The following is a 21,057-nucleotide window of genomic DNA, read 5'->3' on the forward strand; positions in this document are numbered from 1 at the left end:
CATGAAGATTGCATTTTCGTGACTTATTGCGTCGTTTTGCAAGATATGACCCTTTATGTTTGTTGTGATAGGATCACTGTCTTCCTCTGATTGTATTTTACGTTTTGAAATGCTGTTATATTTTGATAAATATTTTCAGAGGATGAACTGAGCTTATAAAGGATGTTACGATGTAGTTGCAACCAATGAGTACTAATGGAATTAATGAGAGTTTTGTCCGGCAACTCCTCATTCCGCGTTGAAATCAACAACTTATCAAATGTATAATCGCATGTTATATCGTGAGTTTGTAGGTGCAGTTTGATCGTTCGCGCGTTTTTGAGATTTTTCGAACAAACTGCACATTCAAAACCGTTTTTCTCATTATCCAAACGTTATTTTGCTGGACCATAAAATACACTTTTCATATGTAAGACACGATGGTTGTCAAGTTTCTGTTTTGTTAATTGCAAATGTTTCTCTGCAAAAGTTGCATGTAAAGATTGTCAAGAACAACAAAGAAAAAAAAAAGCTTGCTTTTGTGGTCTCATGCACCGCCTTCTCTCTGAGAAAGAAAAAATGGGAATTTGAAACTTTTCAGGCACCAATTTTTTAAAGACAGAAAAGCCTAAGATGCTGTTCAGAAATGATTTTGGGGCATTTCAAGATGTTGGAATCCTGAGATAGTGAAACCACACTTCGAACCCTTCGAGTTGAGTTGTTGTTATTCTTCCTTTATTTCATTGAATTTATATCATTTAAAATAAGTTAACTGGTTTTCTTTTTTTTTTTGTCACAAGTATACACTTAGAATAGCTACACAAAAGCTGTGTTTTAAAGGTACTAATAATTGTGCTACTTATACTTTAGCTCTGCTTTTGCTGCTAAATGCAATCACACACAGATAGGAATATTGAATAATGGTTGTTCTGTCTTCATTTTAAACACATATATATATGTATACGTAATCTTTTAGTATAACTTTACAAAAAGTGAAATTTCAACAGTTATCACATAGCACTTTCAATTTCAATTTGGGAAAGTTGATTTGCCATACATTTTGGCTGGTGTATAAATATCATCCCCCGCTTCGTACGCCACAATAGGATGATCCTAAACTCTAGAAGCCGGCCGTTACGAGCATTTACGGTAAATGAAAACCTCTAAACGCGTTGAAAGCCACTAGTTGAGAATGTAGCATCCATCCGAGGTATTCATTCATGAAAAGTGCACCTATATTCGGTCATAGTATCTTAAAAAAATAGAGGCTCATTTCATCAGACGGGAAGATCTATGTTCGACTTGGGAAGATAGCCTTTCTGACGATTTGATAGCGATTTATTTACGATAAATCAAAAAGGGAAACGAACAAATACTGTCGTTGACTTATTTGAGGGAACACAAAAAAGAAAAAAAAAAGTTAAAATAAAAATATTAAGGAAAGTGAAAGCGATAGCACTTTCTTCTTCTTCTCGTTCTTCTCCTTTTTCTTTACCCTATTTCTTATTTTTCCGTTTCAGTAAAAAGAGAAGAGCAGGTTTTCATGGCAAGTGAAAGCAGTAGCAATATTTTAAAAGAAGTAAATGAGACTGCGGTGAGGGATGTCAATGACTTTAGCGAAACTTTATCACCCGGTGAAAAGAAGGCAGAAGCAGAGAAAAAGGCAGAAGTCGTTCTTGATAGTCTTCCAAAGTTAAAAGCAGATGCATCCATTCCTACTGATCAAGATACGAATGATTCCAGTGTGGTTCATGATGCAGTAGCATCGGCTCAGTCCAAGCCAGTAGTGAGCCTACCTCGAGAGCAACAAAAAGAAAAAGCGGGAGAGGGATCGGAAGGCACATCGAGGTCAAAAGTAACAGAGGGACCAGGTTCATTTTATGATAAAAAGATCGGATGGAACGCGTTTTCCACCCTACCTAACCCAGGTGATGAGAGTGCTCTTGCCGAACTTTCTTCGAAAGTAGGATTGGATTCCTTGATAAGTACATACAGAAGCACCGTTGCTCGTTCAGACGAATCTAATCAACAGCATCATGATCTTTTGTCTCAATTCTTGAACGAAGCTTATTATGGAGAATGGTACCACAATGCTGCTGTCATGCTATTTACGGTAGTATTCACTTGGCTGTTGACAAAATTGGGAGGAGGTTTGATGGCCTGTTTGGTTGTAGGTGCTTTTCTTTCAACCTATTATCAAACATCCATTCGTCGGTTAAGAAGGAATATTCGAGATGATATACAGAGAGAGTTGGCGATCAATCGTTTGGAAACAGAGACAGAGACAGCAGACTGGATTAACCACTTCCTTTCAAAGTTTTGGTTGATATATGAGCCAGTGCTTTCTGCTCAAATTATTGGTATAGCGGATTCTATTTTGGTCGAGAGTACACCTTCATTCCTGGACTCCATTCGTTTGACTACCTTCACTTTGGGAACAAAAGCACCACGAATTGAAAGCGTTAAAACGCTAACGAAGACCGAACCAAACATTGTGGTACAGTAGGGGAAAGAAACGCTACAGAGATGCATAAGCTATGATGAAAGAACAAATAAGCCAACATTTTCTTCTATATTTATGATGCATAGTGTATGGATTGGAAATTTTCCTTCATTCCCAATGATACGCTTGATTTAACTGAGCGTGATAAGCAGTCCAAGGTCAATCCAAAAATTGTATTGACCATTCGCGTGGGTAAAGGTATGATAGGTGCAGGTATGCCTGTCTTGTTAGAAGATCTCGCTTTCTCTGGTCATCTACGCTTAAAGTTCAGAATGTTCAATGAGTTCCCTCATATCAAGAGCGTCGAAGCATCCTTTTTGGAACAGCCTCATTTCGATTATTCACTCAAACCGGTTGGAGGTGAAACCTTTGGATTTGATATTAACAATGTAAGAACATAAACATCATGGTCGCGCAAGGGAAGAAAAAAATAAAAAATAGAAATAAGAGCAGGTTGATAGTGAATTCATGGATATGATGAAAGAAACTAAAGTATAATTCATTTTTTGCCTCTATTTAGATTCCCGGTCTTGAATCGTTTGTTCGAGAACAAGTCCATGCTACTTTGGGACCTATGATGTACGCTCCTAATGTATATACTCTTGATGTGGCCGGTATGATGTCAGGTGCAACTGACTTGAGTAAGTATGATATACAAGTGTATGACAAATAGTTCAACCTTACCTTATTGGAAGAGTGTAGTCCCCCCCATGCTAATCATCTACTTATGAAAAAAAAAAAAAATAGATAGTGCTAACGGTGTTTTGATTGTCAAGATTCATTCAGCTACAAACTTGAAAGATATCGACTTTTTTGGTACAATTGATCCGTATATTACGCTTCATTTGAATAATGCCAGTAATGCAGAACTTGGACGTACCAAACAGATCGAAGATAATAGAAACCCCAAGTTTGATGAAACACTCTTTGTCTTGCTTAACAATGTCAATGAAACTTTGGTGCTGGAAGTAATGGATAAAAATACTGGTAGAAGCGACTCTTCTATTGGTATCTGTACATTTGATTTGAAATCTCTTGCTGAATCTGATAATGTCGTAGACGGAGTGTAAGTTTTTCTCGACGCTATTTGCGTTGTTATGTTTGTATAATATTGACTATTCGTGTTAATGGTTGTTACCCGTACCTTTTCTTTCGTTTTAGCTCATTACCCGTATTGAAAAAGGGGAAAATTTATGGTGAAGTCAAATGCGATTTCCATTACTTTCCTGCTAACAGTCCTTCAAAAAGTGAGGATGGTACTATCATTCCTGCAGAAGAATCAAGTAAGAGCCCTTTTAAATACGTTAGAGAATCTTTCCTTGAAAAACTCATCCTACGTTCGAATTGGGGAAATATTTTCAAAAAGATAGTGGTATTTTACGATTTACTGTACATGAATGCAAAGAACTGGGTGGAAAACAGAAAAGTGGTGGAATCAGTATTCCGATCATTGGTGGTAAGGGCGACCTTAGTCCTTATGCGGTCATGAAGGTCAACGGCAAAGAAAAGATGCGCACAAGTCCCTTTAAACGCAGCATCAACCCACGTTGGGATAAATCTCTTGAATTATTTGTTACTGATAAATCAGAGCTGTCGCTGATGGTTAATGTACTGGACGACGCCAACGACGACAAACTGCTGGGTAGATGGAGCGCTAAACTGGAGGAGTTTGAAGAAGATGTTTTTATCAAAAATCAAGACTGGTGGATGCTGAAAGATGGCTGCGGCAAGATTCATTTGAGTATGCAGTGGAAGCCTATTACTATGGTAGGCTTTGGAGAAGGTATGTCCCGTGGTGGTTACCGACCACCTATTGGTGTTGTTCGTGTTCACTTTGCTTGTGCCAATGATTTGAAGAATGTTGAAGCGATCACAGGCGGTAAATCCGATCCTTATGTGCGTATTATGTCTGGTGTTCAAAATAGAGGCCAGACAGAGCACGTGGATGACGATCTTGATCCTGTTTGGAATCAAGTGCTTTATGTGCCAGTTCATTCCAAACGTGAGGATCTTGTATTTGAAGTGATGGATTACAATGAGGGCTCGAAGGATAAGAGTTTAGGAATTACGGATTTGCATCTGAAAGATATCATGAAAGAAGTCAAGACGGAGGATGGCCAAGTTTATTACGAAGCAACCGACATGGTAGATCGAGTAGCTGATCTGGTCAGCCGCGATCGTAAGAAGGGACGTGGTACCATCAAGTACACCGCTTCTTTCTACCCCACCTTAGCCTTGGCACAACGAGACGGCAATGGTAGTAAAAAGACCCTATCCAATCAAAAAGCAGCAGAAGACGAATCAGGAGGTAGTCAATTCTCTGAGGAACCTGAGCTTGTTGAGAAGCCCAGAGAGATGCCTGAAAGAGACCTACATAATGAGCTCATTCAGTATAAGACGCTGCCAAACAATAGCAAAGTCGTTGATTATTCTGCGTATGAATCCGGTGTGCTGGTTGTCAAGGTGCATTCTGTGACTCTCACAGAGCCTCAGCGTGTTGTTGTTGAATTACTGTTGGATTCCAACTATCCACAATTCTCAACCATTGAACAAAAAGGTGCCTACCTTGACATTAACGAAACTGGCACCGTCTTTATTAAAGAAATGGACTTTTCAAAACTTTTGGTTCGTGTAAGAAATGCGAAGGATGCGGATAAAGACGAGAAGATTTGCGGACGATGCACATTGGACGCCAGAAACATTATTGAGCGCTTGATGAAGTATGCCGAAGACGAAACGATCAGTGAGCCTGTTATTGAAGAAGTTCCCCTTCTAGAATCCAATGGTGGAGGAAAGGTGTGTGTAAGTTTCAATTTCATTCCTGTCATTCGATTCAAATTGGATCCGGCGGAAAGTCTGGAAAATCAAGGCAACTTGACTGTTCATGTGGTAAAGGCCAACAATTTGACAGCTGCTGATCGCAGCGGTACGAGTGACCCCTTCATCCGCTTCTACTTGGAAGACCAGCGCGTGTACAAGACACAAACCTATAAGAAGACTCTGAATCCTGTGTTCAAAGATGAAACGTTCACCGTTCCTGTCGTCAATCGAGTGTATACGCCTCTTGTCGCCAAGATTTATGACTGGGACCAAGTGGGTAAAGATACGTTGATTGGTCAGTGTGTTATCCAGTTCACAGGCGATCTAGTGGAGACGTTCCAGACGACGACAAGAGAGATCGATATTGACAATGGTGGTACACTTACTGTACGTCTGACGTGGAGACCTGAACTTGTTGCTCGTAAACGTACGAATACATCCCTGTTCAATGCCACCACACGTGCTTTTACGTCTGCTCCTGGTAGCGCTATTGGAGCCGGTAGCAAGGTATTGGGAACGGGTGTCTCCGCTCTGGGAAGTGGTATACGTGGTATTGGTAAGATTGGTAAGAAGTTCTCGTCCCTATCTGACGACTCTTCTGTCTCAATGGATCGTGATATGCCTGTTAGTGGGGCACCAACAGTAGCATCCGTCGACAATGACTCGACAGAATCATCCCCCTTGCCAGGAAAGGAGAGTACTACTCAACGACAGTCTTCTCCTAAGAGTGCTGGTGATGAAGTAACGATTCGGGTGGATTTGTTAGGAGCCAAAAACCTTACTGCAATGGACCGTGGAGGTACAAGTGATCCTTATTGTCGTGTCCGTATCGGTAACAAAGTTGTGTACAAAACGCGTTACTTGAAAAAGACGTTACAGCCCGAATGGAATGAGACTTTTAATGCCAAACTTAGCGCTAACGGTGTGTTGAACCTCAAAATCAAGGATCACAATACTTTAAATGATGTAGATATCGGCGAGCATCACTTTGCTTTGGAGAATAACCTTCGATCTGGACAGCCTTTTGACGGATGGTTGCCATTGACACCAGAAGGTTCAGGCGAAGTTCATATGAGAGTGTCTATTGTGGATTCAGATAGCATCTCTATAGCTTCTAAAACCGGTGGTTTATTTGGCAGGAAATAAGTGCTATGCTCATCTTTATTTTGAACGTTTCGTACACTTAAGAATAAAACGGGGCATTTTTCATTTAAAAATTTTGATTTTTTTAAAATTTTACTTCTGTGAACACGCATTCCATGGTGAGCGGCTTTCGACACTTATTTTCGTTAAATACATAATATTACATCAAGAAGCAATGTGTTTTTGAACGTTCGATTTTTAGAGACTGCCATGTCTCTCCCAGCTCATTGTTTCTTTAAATTACTACTATTCAATTTCACGTGTGCGTAAACAAGTGAGGGTACTAAAGATATCCCAAGTTGTGTGGATAAGATAGGTCGTAAAGAGAGTGGCTAAGAAAAACAGGCCTGTATTGAAAAAATCACACCTAACGCGGGGGCCACAAACATCAGCTTCAGTTTCTGGGTTCTTTTTCTTTTTTAAAACGAAACATTCAAAAATTCAACAATGCGTTACCATCCATTATGTAATCCAGGCTTACACTTATAAGTGGCAATCTCATAAAAAGTGCAAACGCCAAATAATGCCGTCAGAGTAAGGTCAAAGAGAATGGAAACGAATCGCTTAATTTTGCTGCCGTTACCAAACCGTCTGCTTAGGTAGACAAAGACGTTGAAAGAACTCCAAAAAAAGGAGAGCCAGCATATAGAAAATCCACAGTAAAGAAGATCGGGCTTTTCAAAAGGGATAGGGTCTGCTGAATACTAACGTATAAGTTTAGTTTTTCTGTTCTACCATAACCGTGTCTTATATTGAATGGGTTCACGTACAGGACTCGCACCCACTTGAAATCCAAAAGCTCCCATGGCAGCCAACATTTGCCACACCCGAAGTATTAAGCGAGTCAAACTAGGTTTTACATTTCTTTTCGTCGAAACAATGGCTTCTTTTTGTGTTTCTAAGTGTTGTTGCTCATCATGATCTCCTTTATAAGAGGATACACTTTCTGGGTCTACAGTTTCAAATTGTTGATGGCAGTGACTATTATCATTATCATTAGGATGACTATGAACTGAAAGTGCAGGCGGTGCTATATACTGTTGATCTGAGGTTGCTGCTGCTTCTGCTACTAGCGTTTTCTCATCCACATTTGCAAGTTTTACAGTCATATTGAAATTTATGGGCTAAAGTACCTGTTGAACAATGAAGAAAACGATGTAGTAAAAAAAAAAAAAAAAAAAAAATAGGAGAAAAGAGAGTTTCATCATTTGGATGAGGAAAAGTTAAGGGTTGGTTGAGAAATTAATCTACTTTAGAAGAAGGAGGTAGCAGGAGTAAGAAGCAAGCTCTGGCTACATGAGTTTTCAGGAGTCTTCAAACCTGCATTTTGTTACATGCTGTACGTGGCCTTGATGGAAGATCTTTAACGAAAGGAAAAAAAAAAAAAAAAAAAAAAGAAAGCTATTGGCTGGTCATTTCTGTGCACTGAAAAAGACATAGTGCTAGTGTATAATGGAGAAGGATGGATAAATGACATAGATGTATGTACAATAATTCAATAATAATTGAATTGCAAGAAGGGATACTAATGACGCTACAACAGGCAGTCGTAAGCATATTGTTGAATTACTTATCTTGCTATGCTTATGTTACAAGTCTATTGCAGGTCTGTTGTGACTTTTTCGACATAATGGGTCAGATGTATTTTAGTTGGGAATAGCTGCATGAATCACTCAAATGTTTGTCAAGTTATGAGTAACTTTAATCGCTGCCCGGCCTCCTTTTTACCATAAATTCAACGGATAATAGTATTACTAGACTTGAACTATTTGCCGGATCCTGAAACTCTGGATGGTAGGGTTCATGGCTAGAACAACTTTAAGTACTTACTAATTTCAAAATGAAGTCACTTTTGATAAAGTATAAGGGATTCGGACCATAGCTGGAGGAGAAGGGAAAGTCATTGGCGGATGAATAGCTTTCTTACAGATCTATACTAAGTATAGGTAGCAGGTCTACTGTCATCATGGCTCTTATCTGGATAAAAGAAGCGCTTCTAGTCAATGCGCTGATGAACAATAACATATGTGATGAGAAAGAGTATAAGTCTTCTTGGATTGAATTATGGTATCCGTCTATCACAAGCTCGTCAAGGGCTGGTCCGAAAGTATGGCAGAGTATTTTTTTTTTTAAACGCTTTTGCAAGCTTTCTACGGACGCTGCATTTTATAGCGTTTGACGCATTTTTATACAAGTTGTAAATCAGGCTGAATGTGTCGCTTGCCAACACTGCATTTTCGTACTTGACATGAAGCAGTACTATTCAATTCCTTTCTACTGTATTACACTGCAGTGCTTTTCATACGGTAGACATCAGGAAAGGGTTGGTTTATGGAGTTTGCGACCAGCCATATTTATGATGAACATAAAAGAAGAAGGATTTCTGATAAGCTATTTTTGGCGACTTATTGGAGCGAGATGAAGGATATAAGTTTTGGTCCGTTTGTCACGCTATAAAAGTTTTTATCTTTGCTTCATGGATATGCATCTTGGTGTTTCTTTATAGAAAACAGCGCAGCCATACGAATAATGGGACTGAAATAAGGACAACAAGGTCCACCTCACAAAGTTCACTTCTATTCATGGATGTGACCTTTTTTTGTCCACTTTCTTTGGTTTGTACAAGCAATAATGGTATGACATGGTTACAAGTACCTATACCAATCAAGCCTAGCCACATTAGCATGGTAAAATGCAAGAAGATGCTTTGCTTGGTTACTGGGAAAAGAGGCTCTACCTTCCTTACATACGTTTCACAAAACTACGATAGACCACGAGAATATTATTGCTGTTCTTGGCTAAAGAAAAAAAGAAAAGTTAGAGCAAGCAGCACGTTCTACACCAATCATGTCTTTTAAGTAAAAAAATGCATCAGCCAGGATATCAGGGAAAATAAGCCATTAAAACTGAGCTGATTATCAAATGACGAAAATGAACGTTTCATGCTTTCTTTGAATTCAGAATAAAACATAATACAGTTTATTAACTTTAGATTTGGACAACACACACAAAAGTTTTAGACGATAAGGAAATTAAGTTTAAGCGGATGTAAGATAATAGTAGACCGTTAAGAATAAAATGTTAGACAGTTTGCACAACACTAGAAAGTATAAGGTTTTCATTCTTTTTACCTGTAATTATCAAACTGGGTTCGTTCCAGCGATATTGAGGGAGAGGATGCTTTTATATTTTTGTCCGCGTGAATTCTTTTGGCCTTCCTAGAGCCTTCCAAATAGCACAACTAATTTTCATCATATTCTTGGCAGCATTGACGTCTCGATTCCACAGTATATGGCATGTCTTACAAACAAGTATACTGCAGGTCTCAACGCCTTTCAACCTCTCCAAAGTATCGTTAGAGCAGCAGGAGCATATTCTGGATGTCTTGTATTCATCAATTTCAAGTACTACCAAGTCTCCGCTTGCTTCACGTCGCTTGAGTGCACGCCACAAAACACCCACCGTTCCACATCGGTGACCCTTGAATGCGACATTGTCTTTAGCGAACATACCATTGCCAAATACAATGAGAGGTACTTTTTTGACATCACCGACATTGAAGGGTTGGGGCCTCCATTTGGCATTTGAACTACTATTACAAAAAACATGTTACTTTCTATAAGTTGTTGATGATGATTGCTTATGAACTTTACCTATCTTTCTTCTCCAATTCCACTTTAACTTTTGATGTCCCTTCTTCTATACTCTTTTTCTCTGGTGCTCCTTTCTTCTTCTTTTTTCGTCTTTTCTGAGAAACCGCCTTGCCATTGTTCTTCTTCTTTGAGCCCTTCTTTTCTTTTTCTTCTCTCTTCTTCAATCTGAGATCCTCGTTATACTTTGTACTGCCATTAACTAGCATATTTACCATTTTGTCTGCTGCACGTTTCCGTCCTTGGTATAAATGAAATCGATCTTTGGCAGTGTCATCACCGTAGAAAGAAAACAAGACTTCCAAGTGCTGTAGGATGTATGCTGCATAACAGTGATATTGGGCTTTGGAGCCTGTCTTGGCAGTTGGCATATCACTTTCGATGCCCTTGATTTTGTCCGCTTTCTTCTTCTCTAGCCTTGCAGAGTACCTGGTGCTACCAGTTATGTGATAGTACTCTTTGGTAGAGCATCTTCGCACTTGGTGCTTTTCATCATCCAGCCCGATCGCTGCTGTGAAGACGTCTTTTCTCCCGGGATCAATGAAGCAGGGCCTGTAACCAGATTCGATTTCGGCATAATCAAAATCTTCCAAAGTCAACCGATGGTCTTCAATGGTTTTCTCTTCTTTTGATTTCCTCTTCTTACTAAAAATAAAGTCGACAGTGAAGCCATCCGAGCGAACGATATTACGGAATAGGGTCTCTTGGCTTGTCTTGAGGTCATTCCAACTGTTGTCACAAAAAATGAAATTCAGTAAATACCAATGACAACATTTCTGCCAAACCTTTTTTTTTTTTTTTTTTTTTTTTTTTTTTTACCTATCAAATCCCATCTTTTTGAAGCTGAATACTTGATAAAACTTTTCGAGTTGATTTGTATAGCCTTTTGGAGCTGTACCGGGAAACATGAATGGGAGGAGCGAGTTGACGCTTATGGAGATGAAACGCCAATGGAGCGAAGGCAGAGGGAAAGGGAAGAAGCGCTTCGGTAACGGTAATCTACGGACATCGTAAGCTGCATGTTCGTCATGTTCCTTTTCATACGAGGATAGGATGTGCCATAATGCTTTGGTAAACTTGGCGGGATCGGATGATAAGGAAAGCAGCGTAACCTTTTCCGTTATAAGTTTCTCAAAGCTTTTGCATAGCATCTCTATCTTGCTTTTGTCTTCTTTACTAAGCATGATTCTATCAGGCCAGTTGGGTTCGCCTTTGCAAATTACTTGGTAGCAGTATTCTTTTGATATTTCCACTGCGTCGGTCTTCTTCATGCTCTGATTATTATAAAGTAAATACAAATGGTTAGAAACTAAGAAATCGAAATTATAGTAGTGATAACAATACGCACAACAAACATGTTTTGCAGCTTATAGGTTAGATATTTAAGCACTCGTTGTTCAAAAAGCTCAACAATAGAGTTAGTATACGAAACGCTTATCTCCTTGGCGGCTTCTGTGAGACAGTGGCTGTAACCTTTAGTGAAACTCTGACTGATTACTATTGTCGGATGCTTTTCCTTAAAGTCATCAAAATAATTTTTGATGTCGTCGTTCAGCGCCTTCTTGTGAGTAACCTTTTTGCCCGTAACGAGTTGTCCAACAGAATACCAAAATTGCTGTGTGAAGACTTCTGAAGGAATGGCATTCTTATTATGCACGAGGTAGGCATTAACAAATAGCTGGCAGCGAAACACTATAGCTCTGATGTCCTTGCAGCAGGAGATGACCTTTTCCTTGAACTTTTCACGAAACTGTGGTAAAACGGCACTGTCGATAGGAAGCTTCCTCGCAAAAACAGTAGAATCATGGCCAAGGACAGATGAAATGGCCTCGTCCTTTGATTGTATGTGATTAGGACAAAGAGGCGAACGAGGAGAAGCATGGTCATCATTCCCACAACTGGAACACTCTACAGCCTGTGATGCTGTTCTCTTCTTTTTCACTGCTTTCTTCTCTGCTTTAACACTGGCGCTCTGTTTTCTCTTCTTATTGCGAGTCCCAACTATATGTGGAAGAGATGGTCTATTACTTGGCTTGTGTGGCTAAAGGCAGGTCGAGGCTCAACTTACCATCATCGGCGGATATAGCTTTATGGTACTTGCATCCCGGGTAATTTTTATTAAAGTGACCCAAATCATTACAGTCCTTACATTTGGTATGCTCTGAAAAGTGTACAATAAGGTTACTAATGTCTCAAACTACACACTGTATAGTGATATGCCATTACCGGGCGGATTTTCCTTCTTGGTATGATTTTCTTTCACTGAATTGATTTTATCTATGATGATTGTCTTGTACATGTGTGTAGAAAATAACGTTGGTTTGAAGGTAATGAAGTGAAAGAAAAAAAGAAGATAAGAAAATAATTGAAAAAGGTGAAAGATAAGAATGATCACTAAATTTTGGCAACATAACATTTCGTTTAACAACATTTATAATAACAGTATGATTTACGCGTTTAATGTCACATTTAAAAATACGCAGATATTGAAAAATTTGATCCGATACAGTAATTTAGCGTTGGATTTAACAAAGCTGCCATATGAATGGAGAGTACAAACCAGATTTTTGAGACGTCTACTCAAACCTTCAAATTTGGCACAGAGCTCCTGTCTTGCAGCTTCAATTGTTGTCAAAGGTCTCGCATCAAATAATGCTATAAGAAACTCAGTATGTTCTGCAAAAAGCTTCTTTGGTCGAGAGATGCCGGTTCTTGGCTTGCTACCAGGAAGGACTGTACCATCACTAACATTCCACTGATCTGAAAACTTATAAGCGGTGAACCTCGGAATGTCACACTCAGCCGCAGCTTTGGGAACTGTAAGCCCAGCCTCTTGGATTAAGTGAATCAACCGTCTAATGCTGTGCTCACTATATTGCTTGCGCTTCTTGGACTTATCTGTTAATGCGACAGTGCTGAATTCTGTTGTTAATTCTTCAACAGTTTCTTCCATTTTCGCATCATCGACTACAGGGCGCCGCGCGCTGCATCTCATCATAGTCGACGATCTTCTCAATTTGCCCGAAAGTAACAGCAATTTCATCCAAGTCCATAGCAAAAGTATTTTCGGAAAGCATAGGCTCACTTGCAGGATTATAATTTATGTAATCCATGTTGCAGGGATGTGTTTATTTTAAAGCAAAAGAAATCTACTCAAAATATCTCGTCTACCATAAAAGCCTACTTCGTCTAAAATCAAAAATCTATAGTCCACTAAAAGAAAAAGAAACGTCCCAATTAAGGTACCGACTTCGTCCACAAAATTTTCGAAATCGTCTCTTATGAAACCTAAAATACTGTAATCTGGGAAAAATAGCCAATGAATTTTCTCTTTTGTCAAGCTCAAACCTTATAACGCTTGAACCTACAATAAGCTTTTTGTAGCTTCAACTTGTTTGAATCACCTCATATTTTAGATCGTTGGACGTTTCCAAGCAAAAAGTAGTATCCTTTTATTTTTCTGCTCTATAATAACGCATAGAATAACTTGCAGTAGCTCATGTTTTTGCTATGATGATATAAGTCGTGTTTCAGTTTGGAAAAAAAAATAGGGAAGAAAGGGTTCAAATTTGCGGCTTTGTCTGTGGTAGGGTCAAGTGTCCTGCTTTATTGTGCTATAAGTAAAATAAGTTTCTTTGCAATAAGCACGAGGGTAGTAGCACTTTGACTCATTGTCATTCGTTCCTCTTGGTAGTACGATGCCCAAGGTACCCATCCAACTTTTAGGTGAACAACACCAAACGTTTTGCACACACGGAAGCGGGTAAGGATAAACTTACGTAATGAGACTCAAGGTCCCTGTTGAATTTCTCAGGGAAGATTATGTAAGCTGTCCAGGCTGAGACAAGGAATAAATTTTGAATCCCATACTAAATTCAGGAAACCCTATCGTTTTTGACCAATCAAATAAGACAAAACCCGCCAAAATTCAAAGCTTTTTTTCAGGTTTCAAATAATTCTCTCAATGGCGGCTTATCAGGTCGCCCTCCTTTCACCTTTTCATCACTCAACATACAAAATGAGTCGAATGCAAACAAAACAAAAAACCTACCTTGAACGTCGCACACTTTATGGAATAGTTGCTACTTAAACTGGCCTTCAACAGCCAATCATTTTCAGTGAAACCAGTGGAAATGAAAAAGCATAATGGTGCGATTGATCCCTATCCATCTGCTTAATTAGGAAACTCATTTTTATCTCAATTCCCCGCCCTTCTTTTTTTTTGTGGTTCTGTTTCTCTTATGGAAAAAAAGAAAAAAGCCCTTTCAACACCCGAATTCAGCAAAAAGACGCTTGGGAAAATCGCACCCAGTAGCAGCTAGTTTTCACCGCTTTATTTGTGCATGCGCTTTGATAACTGACCACTACGCTAGTTGTCAAGCACACTCAGTAAGATTGCTTACGTACGTCCTTTACGGGCTTTTTTAGTTAAAAAAAAAAAAAAAAAGGACTTGTAAGTAGGTGAATAAAAGCCAAAAAGCTGAACGTGCATCGACAACTCAGACAAGGTCATTTTTGTAAATAAAAAGTGGGGCTGTTTTATGTAATTTTTTTTTGGAAATTTTCCCTGTTTTACCGGTGAGAAATTTGATCCCTGAGGACCCGCAAAAGGAATTCCCGCTATTTGTTCAGCTTTTTCAGCCTTTTTCATGTAATTGAACAGAAAAAAAAACAAAAAGAAAAAGAAAAAAGGTATAAAAAGGAGGACAAAGAAAGAAAGAAAAAGAAAGAAAACTTCCCCCCAGCGTTTTACTTTTTTCGATCTTTCCTATCACTTATTACGTAACAACCCCTACAGACCCTTTCTTTCCTCTTCCATTATAAAACCAGACCAACTTATTCACTCACCCAAAAAGGGAAAAAACCTTGCATCTACGTCTTACATCATGGGAGACGACAACAACAACAACATTGAAGATAGACCCTATAAATGCGATTTCTGCGCAAAGTCATTTTATCGTCTCGAGCATAAAGTTCGTCATGTCAGAACACATACTGGAGAAAAGCCTCACGTGTGTCCGTATGAGAATTGCGACAAACGATTTGCTCGCTCTGACGAACTACAACGTCATGTGCGTGTCCATACCTCGCCATGCACGATATCCGTTCGTCGCAGGAGGAAATCCGCCAAACAACAGAATGTAGCGAAAGAACAAGATTATGTTCGTCAGCAACAACACTGCTCGATTCTTCGACTCGCACCCAATACGAGTCGTCACACCACCACGAATACAGCCCCTACTTCTCTACAAATGGAAGACCAACAGCGTCAAGTCCGTGACCGTCGTGTCTCTTCTTCTTCTGTCCTCCACCACTGTTTGGCCCAAGGCTGCTTCAAATCCTTCTGGCGAAAAGGTCAACTGGTCCGTCATTTGGATAAACATCATGGTGTTCGTGTGACAAAGGCTGACCTCGCCAACAAAGAGAAATTAGCAGAACGTCTTGACCGTGCTGCTGCCCATAAGACAGGCCAGCTTCCTCCACATCGCGCTTCTCTACCAAGTCTTGCTCGTCGTCTTTCAGACGCCTCTTCCGTGACGACAGCCTCTTCTTCCTCCTCCTCCTCGGTGGCATCCTCCCCTCGTTCTGTTGCCGAGCCTTATTATCATTCTGCTCCATCTACGTCTCCATTACCGCCTCTTACCATTGAACCCTCCTTTAGTTTCAGTAACGACACAAGTCTCTTGAAACCCTTATCTGCTACTACCTCTTATTGCGGCTTGCCTACTTTGATGGCCCCTCTTTCACAGCAACATCCACGAGACAAAGGCATGTCTTTCATGGCAACAACAGCTCCTGCTGCAACGACCCTTCCTTCTATTCGATCTCTTTTTCTTTAATGCGTAGATTGACTGTTTCTCGATTCTATAGATACCCCCCCCCATCTCTCAACCTATCTCCCCTCCCTCTTTATTTTAGGTAGACAGACACACTTTGTATATACATGTATACCACCTCGTATTTTTATTAGACGCTTCATCCATTGGGATTGATTTTCAAACTGAACAGAAACAAAATAAAATGGAATGACAGTTATTCATCGTGTTCTCCAACATCCTCTTTGTTGTGGTTGTATTTCGTTTCCATTATACTCAAAGCTTGTTTTAGTGAGAAATCAACTCAATACAATCAAGGCTTGGACCCTGTTTTTATTGGAAACAAGTTCTATGATGAAAGAAGGGGGTACCTCGTCATGATATACCATCACTTTCATATACCAAATTCAATCTATTTTGTGAGAAAAAGAAAGCACTATTGAGTCTACTTTAGAGACAATGTAGCATTCGTCACCCCGTTTGCTTCTCCTTAGGTCGGGCCTGGGACAAGGATACATCTGTCCGACTAGGCTCGTATTTACGTAAGCGACATGTTAAATTTTATCTGAAAGCACACACAACATTTGAATGACAGATAGGTTAAAAAGTTCATTTTTTTTTTTTTACAATCTTCAATGTTGTATGTATTTACAAAAGGACTCTACGGAAAAAATCATGAGTACAAACAAGGTGAAAGGGTTGATTTTTTTGGGCTGGTATTTTTCCCCTCCAATATAAAAATGAAAGGCATTCTTCATGTCTGTCCTTCCTCTAATGATCTATTTCTTGCTCTTGTTCTTCTTGTTCTTTACATTTTGTTCCTCTTCCGCTCTGTCTTGCACAGCCTTATCCAAGGCCTTCTTTTCGATGCGCTCCTCTTCTGTCAATCTTATACGCCAGCCATTCAATTTACGTGCACTTGACTTCCTGGCGGCATCGAATTGTTGACGATCGAGCTTGCACCATTCTGGTTCAGGAGGGTACTGAAAAGGTGCGTCCAGCGTGACGATCGCTTTTTTGTAGGCGGACTGTACTTTATCGAATCTTTTGTTGGCTCGCTTTTTGTAAACAGTGGCGTAATTCATAGTACGCACTTCCTGAATGTTGTTCACACCGTAAATGTTGGTTAAATAAGAGTGAATGTCGAATTTGTTGCAGCTGGGTGGAACTCGGAAGGCCACTTGATTAGGCTGAAGTCCAGATGACCGTACCATTTTAAAGATGATATTAGGCAGGTATACTTTGTCTATTTAGAAGAGGAAACGGGGGGAACAAACCCCAGTCTATTGGTTACTAAACTCGATTTTCTAATCACAGCACTCTGACAAAAAGGGCGTTAGAAATGGAATATAAAACATACTCAAGCCTTGACGGAATGGTGTTGTCATTATGCTTTCTAGTAATCGGCCAGACTTTTGTCAGTGGGGTAAAAATGGAAGGATAATAACCCACAGGGGAACTTTTTCTCTTTCAGCATGGCCATTTCCAAAATGGAAGGGCCAGTCACATGAAAATGTGGGACAGAACAGTTGATTTGATTGGGTTCTCTATGGAAGCCAGTGCAAAACTGGATAACATGAATGCGAGTATTCTTTGTGAATGAAAAGCAGATGTTACAGCAATGGGTGAAGAGCGCAGAGCAGTTGAAAAAAAAAAAATAATGAAAATAGCTGCCTTGTTGTCGTGTTGGGTGATCTTGGGGATAGAAAGCTGGTACTTTCTGCAAACAAGAAAGAAAGAGAGGATGACTTGAAGCAAGATATAAAAACGCGTTGGGTGTTTTTTTATCAGCCGCCTTTGAAAATGTGTCAAGTATTTAAGGATGCAATACGGACGGGGGGGGGTTTACTCATCATCCTTACGAGCTAAACCGCAGAGAGGGAGCTAGAGCCATCTATCTCTTTATTCAGATAGTAAGAGTTAACTCCCGTGTCGTATTTGAGAGTAGATGATATACAAATAGTAAAGATATAATTCACTTTATGAAGGATAAAGATGAATTATACACTATTGCAAACGAGAAATAATTAGAAACTACATAAACTCTAATATATGAGTACCGTGATTTAAGTGTTGTGTTTAGTTGACAGCATCATATGAGATGTGGAGAACTCGTATACAAATTATACAAGATCCTCACACCTCATTACTGCTGAAATAATATAAAGTAGAGTAGGAAACGAATATAGAATAAATGATGATTCTTATACGAGATTAGCTACCTCGTATAAGGCTGAACAGGTTGTCATTTAGGATATATAGTTTACTTATTTTGCTATAATACGTTACTATATGACATAGGATATATAGTAGAATGAATATATGGACATGCAGGATATATTGATTCAACTCCAAGGTATAATAGGTTATAAGTACTATTCTCTGCCTTCGGCATAAAGAATGATTACGAGATAATAGTTTGTGATCATCCTTTACAATAACTGTTCACTCAACTCAAACACCACACACGAATACTATTTTCCTAATTAATTCTATTTTCCTGCAAGCAGTGCTACATAATGGTTAGCACGGGAAAATAGGTTAGTTGCATGATCATTAGATCAAGCCATGGATACGTTTACAAGTCCACCCGCTCCGGGTAGATGCGTCATCTCCTCAAGGGAGAATTCTATTCTTTTACGGTTCAGAAGACGTACGTCTTCTTTGAGTAGAATAACTTAGCTGTCTGTTTCTCGGTTCCGCAATATGAAAAAGATAGTTAAATTTTTTGCAGTAGATATTTTTCTTCTCTTTGAACTAAACTTGATTTCAAAATAAAGACTTACTAGTTTGATCTCGTTAAGCTTTTATTGTTTTTAACTGAGTGATATTCAACTCTCAAGTCGTCAAATACCACATTCCGTATGGGTGGTCGTCATCGGACACTTTAAAACTGCCTGGAAATAACGAGTGGGTGCATCAGCGTCCATTGTTAGGCGTTCTGCCACAGGAGCATATTTCAAATGTAGGATCTCAGAGCGAGGGGGGACAGACACGGTCGCTTTAAGTGTATCCGAAAGATGAATGCTTTCACTGTGTTGACACAGGGAAAGAGGTCGTCTGACGTGCTTTATCTTGAGCAAAGATCTCCTACTCAGCTACATAAATAACTCGCCATGACAGGCAATGATAACACATGAATTGAAACTCTTTGTAGCTAGAGGAAAATATAGTCTATTTATGCTTTGTTGACGTCAAGCTGATAAACCAATAGTATTATAGTAAGAGGAAGACTGCTTCATCTTAATAATGAGTAGGTCACAACGGTTTGCCAAACATATTTGTCTTAACCACTGGTGCTCATATGGTAATCGAAATAAATGAAACTGAATTGGCCGTCTTCTTATTGCTATTCTGGTATAAGGTGGTTCATCCTTCATACAATTCCCATCTTTACGGTCGCTGCAGCCAAAGTGATTCATAATGTGTTTAATCTACGAAAACGAACGCTTTCACTAGACGTCTCACTTTTCATAGCTGCAATTCTCCTGAAAATGTTTCGAACTGGTGTTATTTGGTGGTTAAATGGTTGCAATAAAATGGGCCATACGGAGCTTAATCGTGTTTCTTTCAAACCAAAGAAATAGCAATTTCAAAGCTAAAAATCCATACTTCTGAAGGTGTTACTTAAAACATGAGCCTTGAAAAATAGTTATGGTTTATTTTTTTGGTCGGTCGTCAAGAGAAAGTTCAACAGGGAGAACCTTTTATGTGCAAAAACTCTTAGTTCAAATAATTTCTGAGGCTTGAAACAATATTCTTTATGATTATTTTGGAAGCTTTTGCTATTATTCTGCATCCAAATGACAGATAATTTCTGCTAAACTGTCGTTTTAATTGATGGTGATATATCCAGTTACTTTAAAAGACTTATAAAAATAAAATAAGACAGTAAAATGACCAGACACAACAAAGATACTCTTTATTCAAGTTTGTTGAGAATGATACTTTTATACGAGAAACGGGGTTATTAACGGGTATTCAACTATTAATACAACTGAACTAAAACTATCATGAGAATGATAAAGCAGGTACTGAAGTCGTTCTGTAGCTTAAGACGTATAGTTGTATCTTGGATACAACACCATTATCCCTTATATCGTGGTGAGTGGTGGGGAAGAAGACAGAATAAACATTTTCTAAAATGTAAAATCCTTCGACGTATCTTAGGACATTCAACTGGCAGTTGAAACCCATGATTTGAATTAACGGAATAATAGCATTGGCTGGTGAAAGACCAGAAAGAAGTGCATTATTCAAATGAAACTTTGATATGAGAACTTCTTTCAGTTTATCATTGTACAGTTTGCTTGGTATGGCCCTTTTTAGCAAACTAGGCAACAGATGAATCAGACTGCTTCGTATTCATTGAATGGCAAAGCAGTCTTCATTTTCATTGCTTCCTTGGTTTGCTTTTTTCGGGTGAGTATCCCTAATGAAATAAGGACCTATGACTTTAATACTTTATTCTGACATTTTCAAAGATCATCCATTTTAATTTACCAGTGCAGGCACAGGCCACCGTTGCTGAAAAAACCTCTTCAAAAGCATACGACCAGAACTTGACAATAAAATCCTGTTCGGAATATGCAGCCACTGTTTGTGGTTTGAATAAATATTGTTTGTACAGATGCATTTCAAGTCTATATATGGCGTTTTAGAAGAAAGGAGAGTATATAAAAAACTACTAAAAAACACTTACATTTGTCTGTATATATTAAATAGATGGCGCTGATGGCTGTTAATTGGAGCGTATCGAGTGAGCTATGTCATTCTTTTAATGGAATTTGACATATGCATAAGAGTTCATTCTAAAACCACAGTACCAGAGCATACTACGGAAACAGGGTTCATGCAATGGGAGAGAGGGGGCAATTAAGCCCACTCGTCTCATCCAAAAATTCATGCGTGGCCAAAAAAAAAAAAAAAAAAAGAAAGGGAAAAGGTAAAGAAAGGTTCTTATAATCGCGCAAAATTTTGTAGAGTATTTATAGTTTTTTCGTTCCCCCCCCCTTTCTCTCCCACGACCTCCATACTAAAGTTAAAAGGACTCGCTTTTCTAAAGATTGACAACATTGGTTATTTAAAACTACATGATTTCTTTATGTAAAGTAAAAATCAGTCTTGTGTGTGAACAACATGAGTA

At 39.0% G+C, this 21,057-nt stretch overlaps 10 protein-coding genes across 10 annotated transcripts; 4 read left to right on the top strand and 6 right to left on the bottom strand.

Moving 5' to 3' along the window:
* Positions 1-1,447: 1,447 nt before the first annotated feature.
* On the top strand, positions 1,448-6,540 carry BDF20DRAFT_898318 (C2 domain-containing protein). Its single transcript, XM_053082601.1, has 6 exons — positions 1,448-2,476; positions 2,569-2,871; positions 3,003-3,123; positions 3,230-3,548; positions 3,644-3,765; positions 3,849-6,540. Exons 1-6 carry the CDS (start codon positions 1,523-1,525, stop codon positions 6,446-6,448), a joined length of 4,419 nt encoding a protein of 1,472 aa, XP_052931552.1. The 5' UTR covers positions 1,448-1,522; the 3' UTR covers positions 6,449-6,540.
* Positions 6,541-7,597, bottom strand: BDF20DRAFT_898320 (uncharacterized protein). Its single transcript, XM_053082602.1, has 2 exons — positions 7,216-7,597; positions 6,541-7,149 (listed from the first exon to the last, which is right to left on the bottom strand). The coding sequence occupies exons 1-2, from the start codon at positions 7,552-7,554 to the stop codon at positions 6,898-6,900; spliced, it is 591 nt and encodes a 196-aa protein (XP_052931553.1). The 5' UTR covers positions 7,555-7,597; the 3' UTR covers positions 6,541-6,897.
* A 2,352-nt stretch (positions 7,598-9,949) lies between these two features.
* Positions 9,950-10,256, top strand: BDF20DRAFT_898337 (uncharacterized protein; the record flags this gene model as incomplete). Its single annotated transcript, XM_053082604.1, has 1 exon — positions 9,950-10,256. A coding segment is annotated over one exon (165 nt), but the record flags the coding sequence as incomplete, so codon positions are not given.
* A 66-nt stretch (positions 10,257-10,322) lies between these two features.
* Positions 10,323-10,826, bottom strand: BDF20DRAFT_898341 (uncharacterized protein; the record flags this gene model as incomplete). The annotated part of the gene is made up of 1 exon (XM_053082605.1): positions 10,323-10,826. A coding segment is annotated over one exon (270 nt), but the record flags the coding sequence as incomplete, so codon positions are not given.
* Positions 10,827-10,910: 84 nt separating this feature from the next.
* BDF20DRAFT_828533 (uncharacterized protein) lies at positions 10,911-11,881 on the bottom strand (the record flags this gene model as incomplete). The annotated part of the gene is made up of 2 exons (XM_053078257.1): positions 10,911-11,369; positions 11,444-11,881. Coding segments are annotated over 2 exons (897 nt in total), but the record flags the coding sequence as incomplete, so codon positions are not given.
* Positions 11,882-12,751: 870 nt separating this feature from the next.
* Positions 12,752-12,934, bottom strand: BDF20DRAFT_801895 (uncharacterized protein; the record flags this gene model as incomplete). The annotated part of the gene is made up of 1 exon (XM_053076405.1): positions 12,752-12,934. A coding segment is annotated over one exon (183 nt), but the record flags the coding sequence as incomplete, so codon positions are not given.
* A 2,080-nt stretch (positions 12,935-15,014) lies between these two features.
* Positions 15,015-15,179, top strand: BDF20DRAFT_790275 (uncharacterized protein; the record flags this gene model as incomplete). Its single annotated transcript, XM_053076177.1, has 1 exon — positions 15,015-15,179. A coding segment is annotated over one exon (165 nt), but the record flags the coding sequence as incomplete, so codon positions are not given.
* A 1,325-nt stretch (positions 15,180-16,504) lies between these two features.
* On the bottom strand, positions 16,505-17,337 carry BDF20DRAFT_898357 (uncharacterized protein). Its single transcript, XM_053082606.1, has one exon. It carries the CDS (start codon positions 17,123-17,125, stop codon positions 16,691-16,693), a length of 435 nt encoding a protein of 144 aa, XP_052931559.1. The 5' UTR covers positions 17,126-17,337; the 3' UTR covers positions 16,505-16,690.
* A 1,865-nt stretch (positions 17,338-19,202) lies between these two features.
* BDF20DRAFT_898363 (uncharacterized protein) lies at positions 19,203-19,545 on the top strand. The gene has a single exon (XM_053082607.1). It carries the CDS (start codon positions 19,232-19,234, stop codon positions 19,496-19,498), a length of 267 nt encoding a protein of 88 aa, XP_052931560.1. The 5' UTR covers positions 19,203-19,231; the 3' UTR covers positions 19,499-19,545.
* Positions 19,546-19,876: 331 nt separating this feature from the next.
* Positions 19,877-20,837, bottom strand: BDF20DRAFT_898370 (uncharacterized protein). Its single transcript, XM_053082608.1, has 4 exons — positions 20,738-20,837; positions 20,614-20,649; positions 20,415-20,554; positions 19,877-20,343 (listed from the first exon to the last, which is right to left on the bottom strand). Exons 1-4 carry the CDS (start codon positions 20,815-20,817, stop codon positions 20,261-20,263), a joined length of 339 nt encoding a protein of 112 aa, XP_052931561.1. The 5' UTR covers positions 20,818-20,837; the 3' UTR covers positions 19,877-20,260.
* Positions 20,838-21,057: the final 220 nt, after the last annotated feature.

The sequence above is a fragment of the Mycotypha africana genome, assembly GCF_025528875.1.
Source record: "Mycotypha africana strain NRRL 2978 chromosome Unknown BDF20scaffold_13, whole genome shotgun sequence".
Classification (NCBI taxonomy): Eukaryota; Fungi; Mucoromycota; class Mucoromycetes; order Mucorales; family Mycotyphaceae; genus Mycotypha; species Mycotypha africana.

Bases quoted from the DNA above. Each gene is read 5' to 3' on its own strand.
- BDF20DRAFT_898318 (XM_053082601.1), top strand. From the start codon at position 1,523: ATGGCAAGTGAAAGCAGTAGCAATATTTTAAAAGAAGTAAATGAGACT. The intron at 3,124-3,229 runs GTAAGTATGATA...AAAAAAAAATAG, and splicing joins GTCAGGTGCAACTGACTTGA to ATAGTGCTAACGGTGTTTTG. The intron at 3,766-3,848 runs GTAAGAGCCCTT...ATTTTCAAAAAG, and splicing joins CATTCCTGCAGAAGAATCAA to ATAGTGGTATTTTACGATTT.
- BDF20DRAFT_898320 (XM_053082602.1), bottom strand. From the start codon at position 7,554: ATGACTGTAAAACTTGCAAATGTGGATGAGAAAACGCTAGTAGCAGAA. The intron at 7,150-7,215 runs GTACGTGAACCC...CTTATACGTTAG, and splicing joins TTCAAGTGGGTGCGAGTCCT to TATTCAGCAGACCCTATCCC.
- BDF20DRAFT_898357 (XM_053082606.1), bottom strand. From the start codon at position 17,125: ATGGTACGGTCATCTGGACTTCAGCCTAATCAAGTGGCCTTCCGAGTT.
- BDF20DRAFT_898363 (XM_053082607.1), top strand. From the start codon at position 19,232: ATGAAACTGAATTGGCCGTCTTCTTATTGCTATTCTGGTATAAGGTGG.
- BDF20DRAFT_898370 (XM_053082608.1), bottom strand. From the start codon at position 20,817: ATGAATTTTTGGATGAGACGAGTGGGCTTAATTGCCCCCTCTCTCCCA. The intron at 20,555-20,613 runs GTAAGTGTTTTT...CGCCATATATAG, and splicing joins TTTAATATATACAGACAAAT to ACTTGAAATGCATCTGTACA. The intron at 20,344-20,414 runs GTAAATTAAAAT...TTATTTCATTAG, and splicing joins GGTGGCCTGTGCCTGCACTG to GGATACTCACCCGAAAAAAG.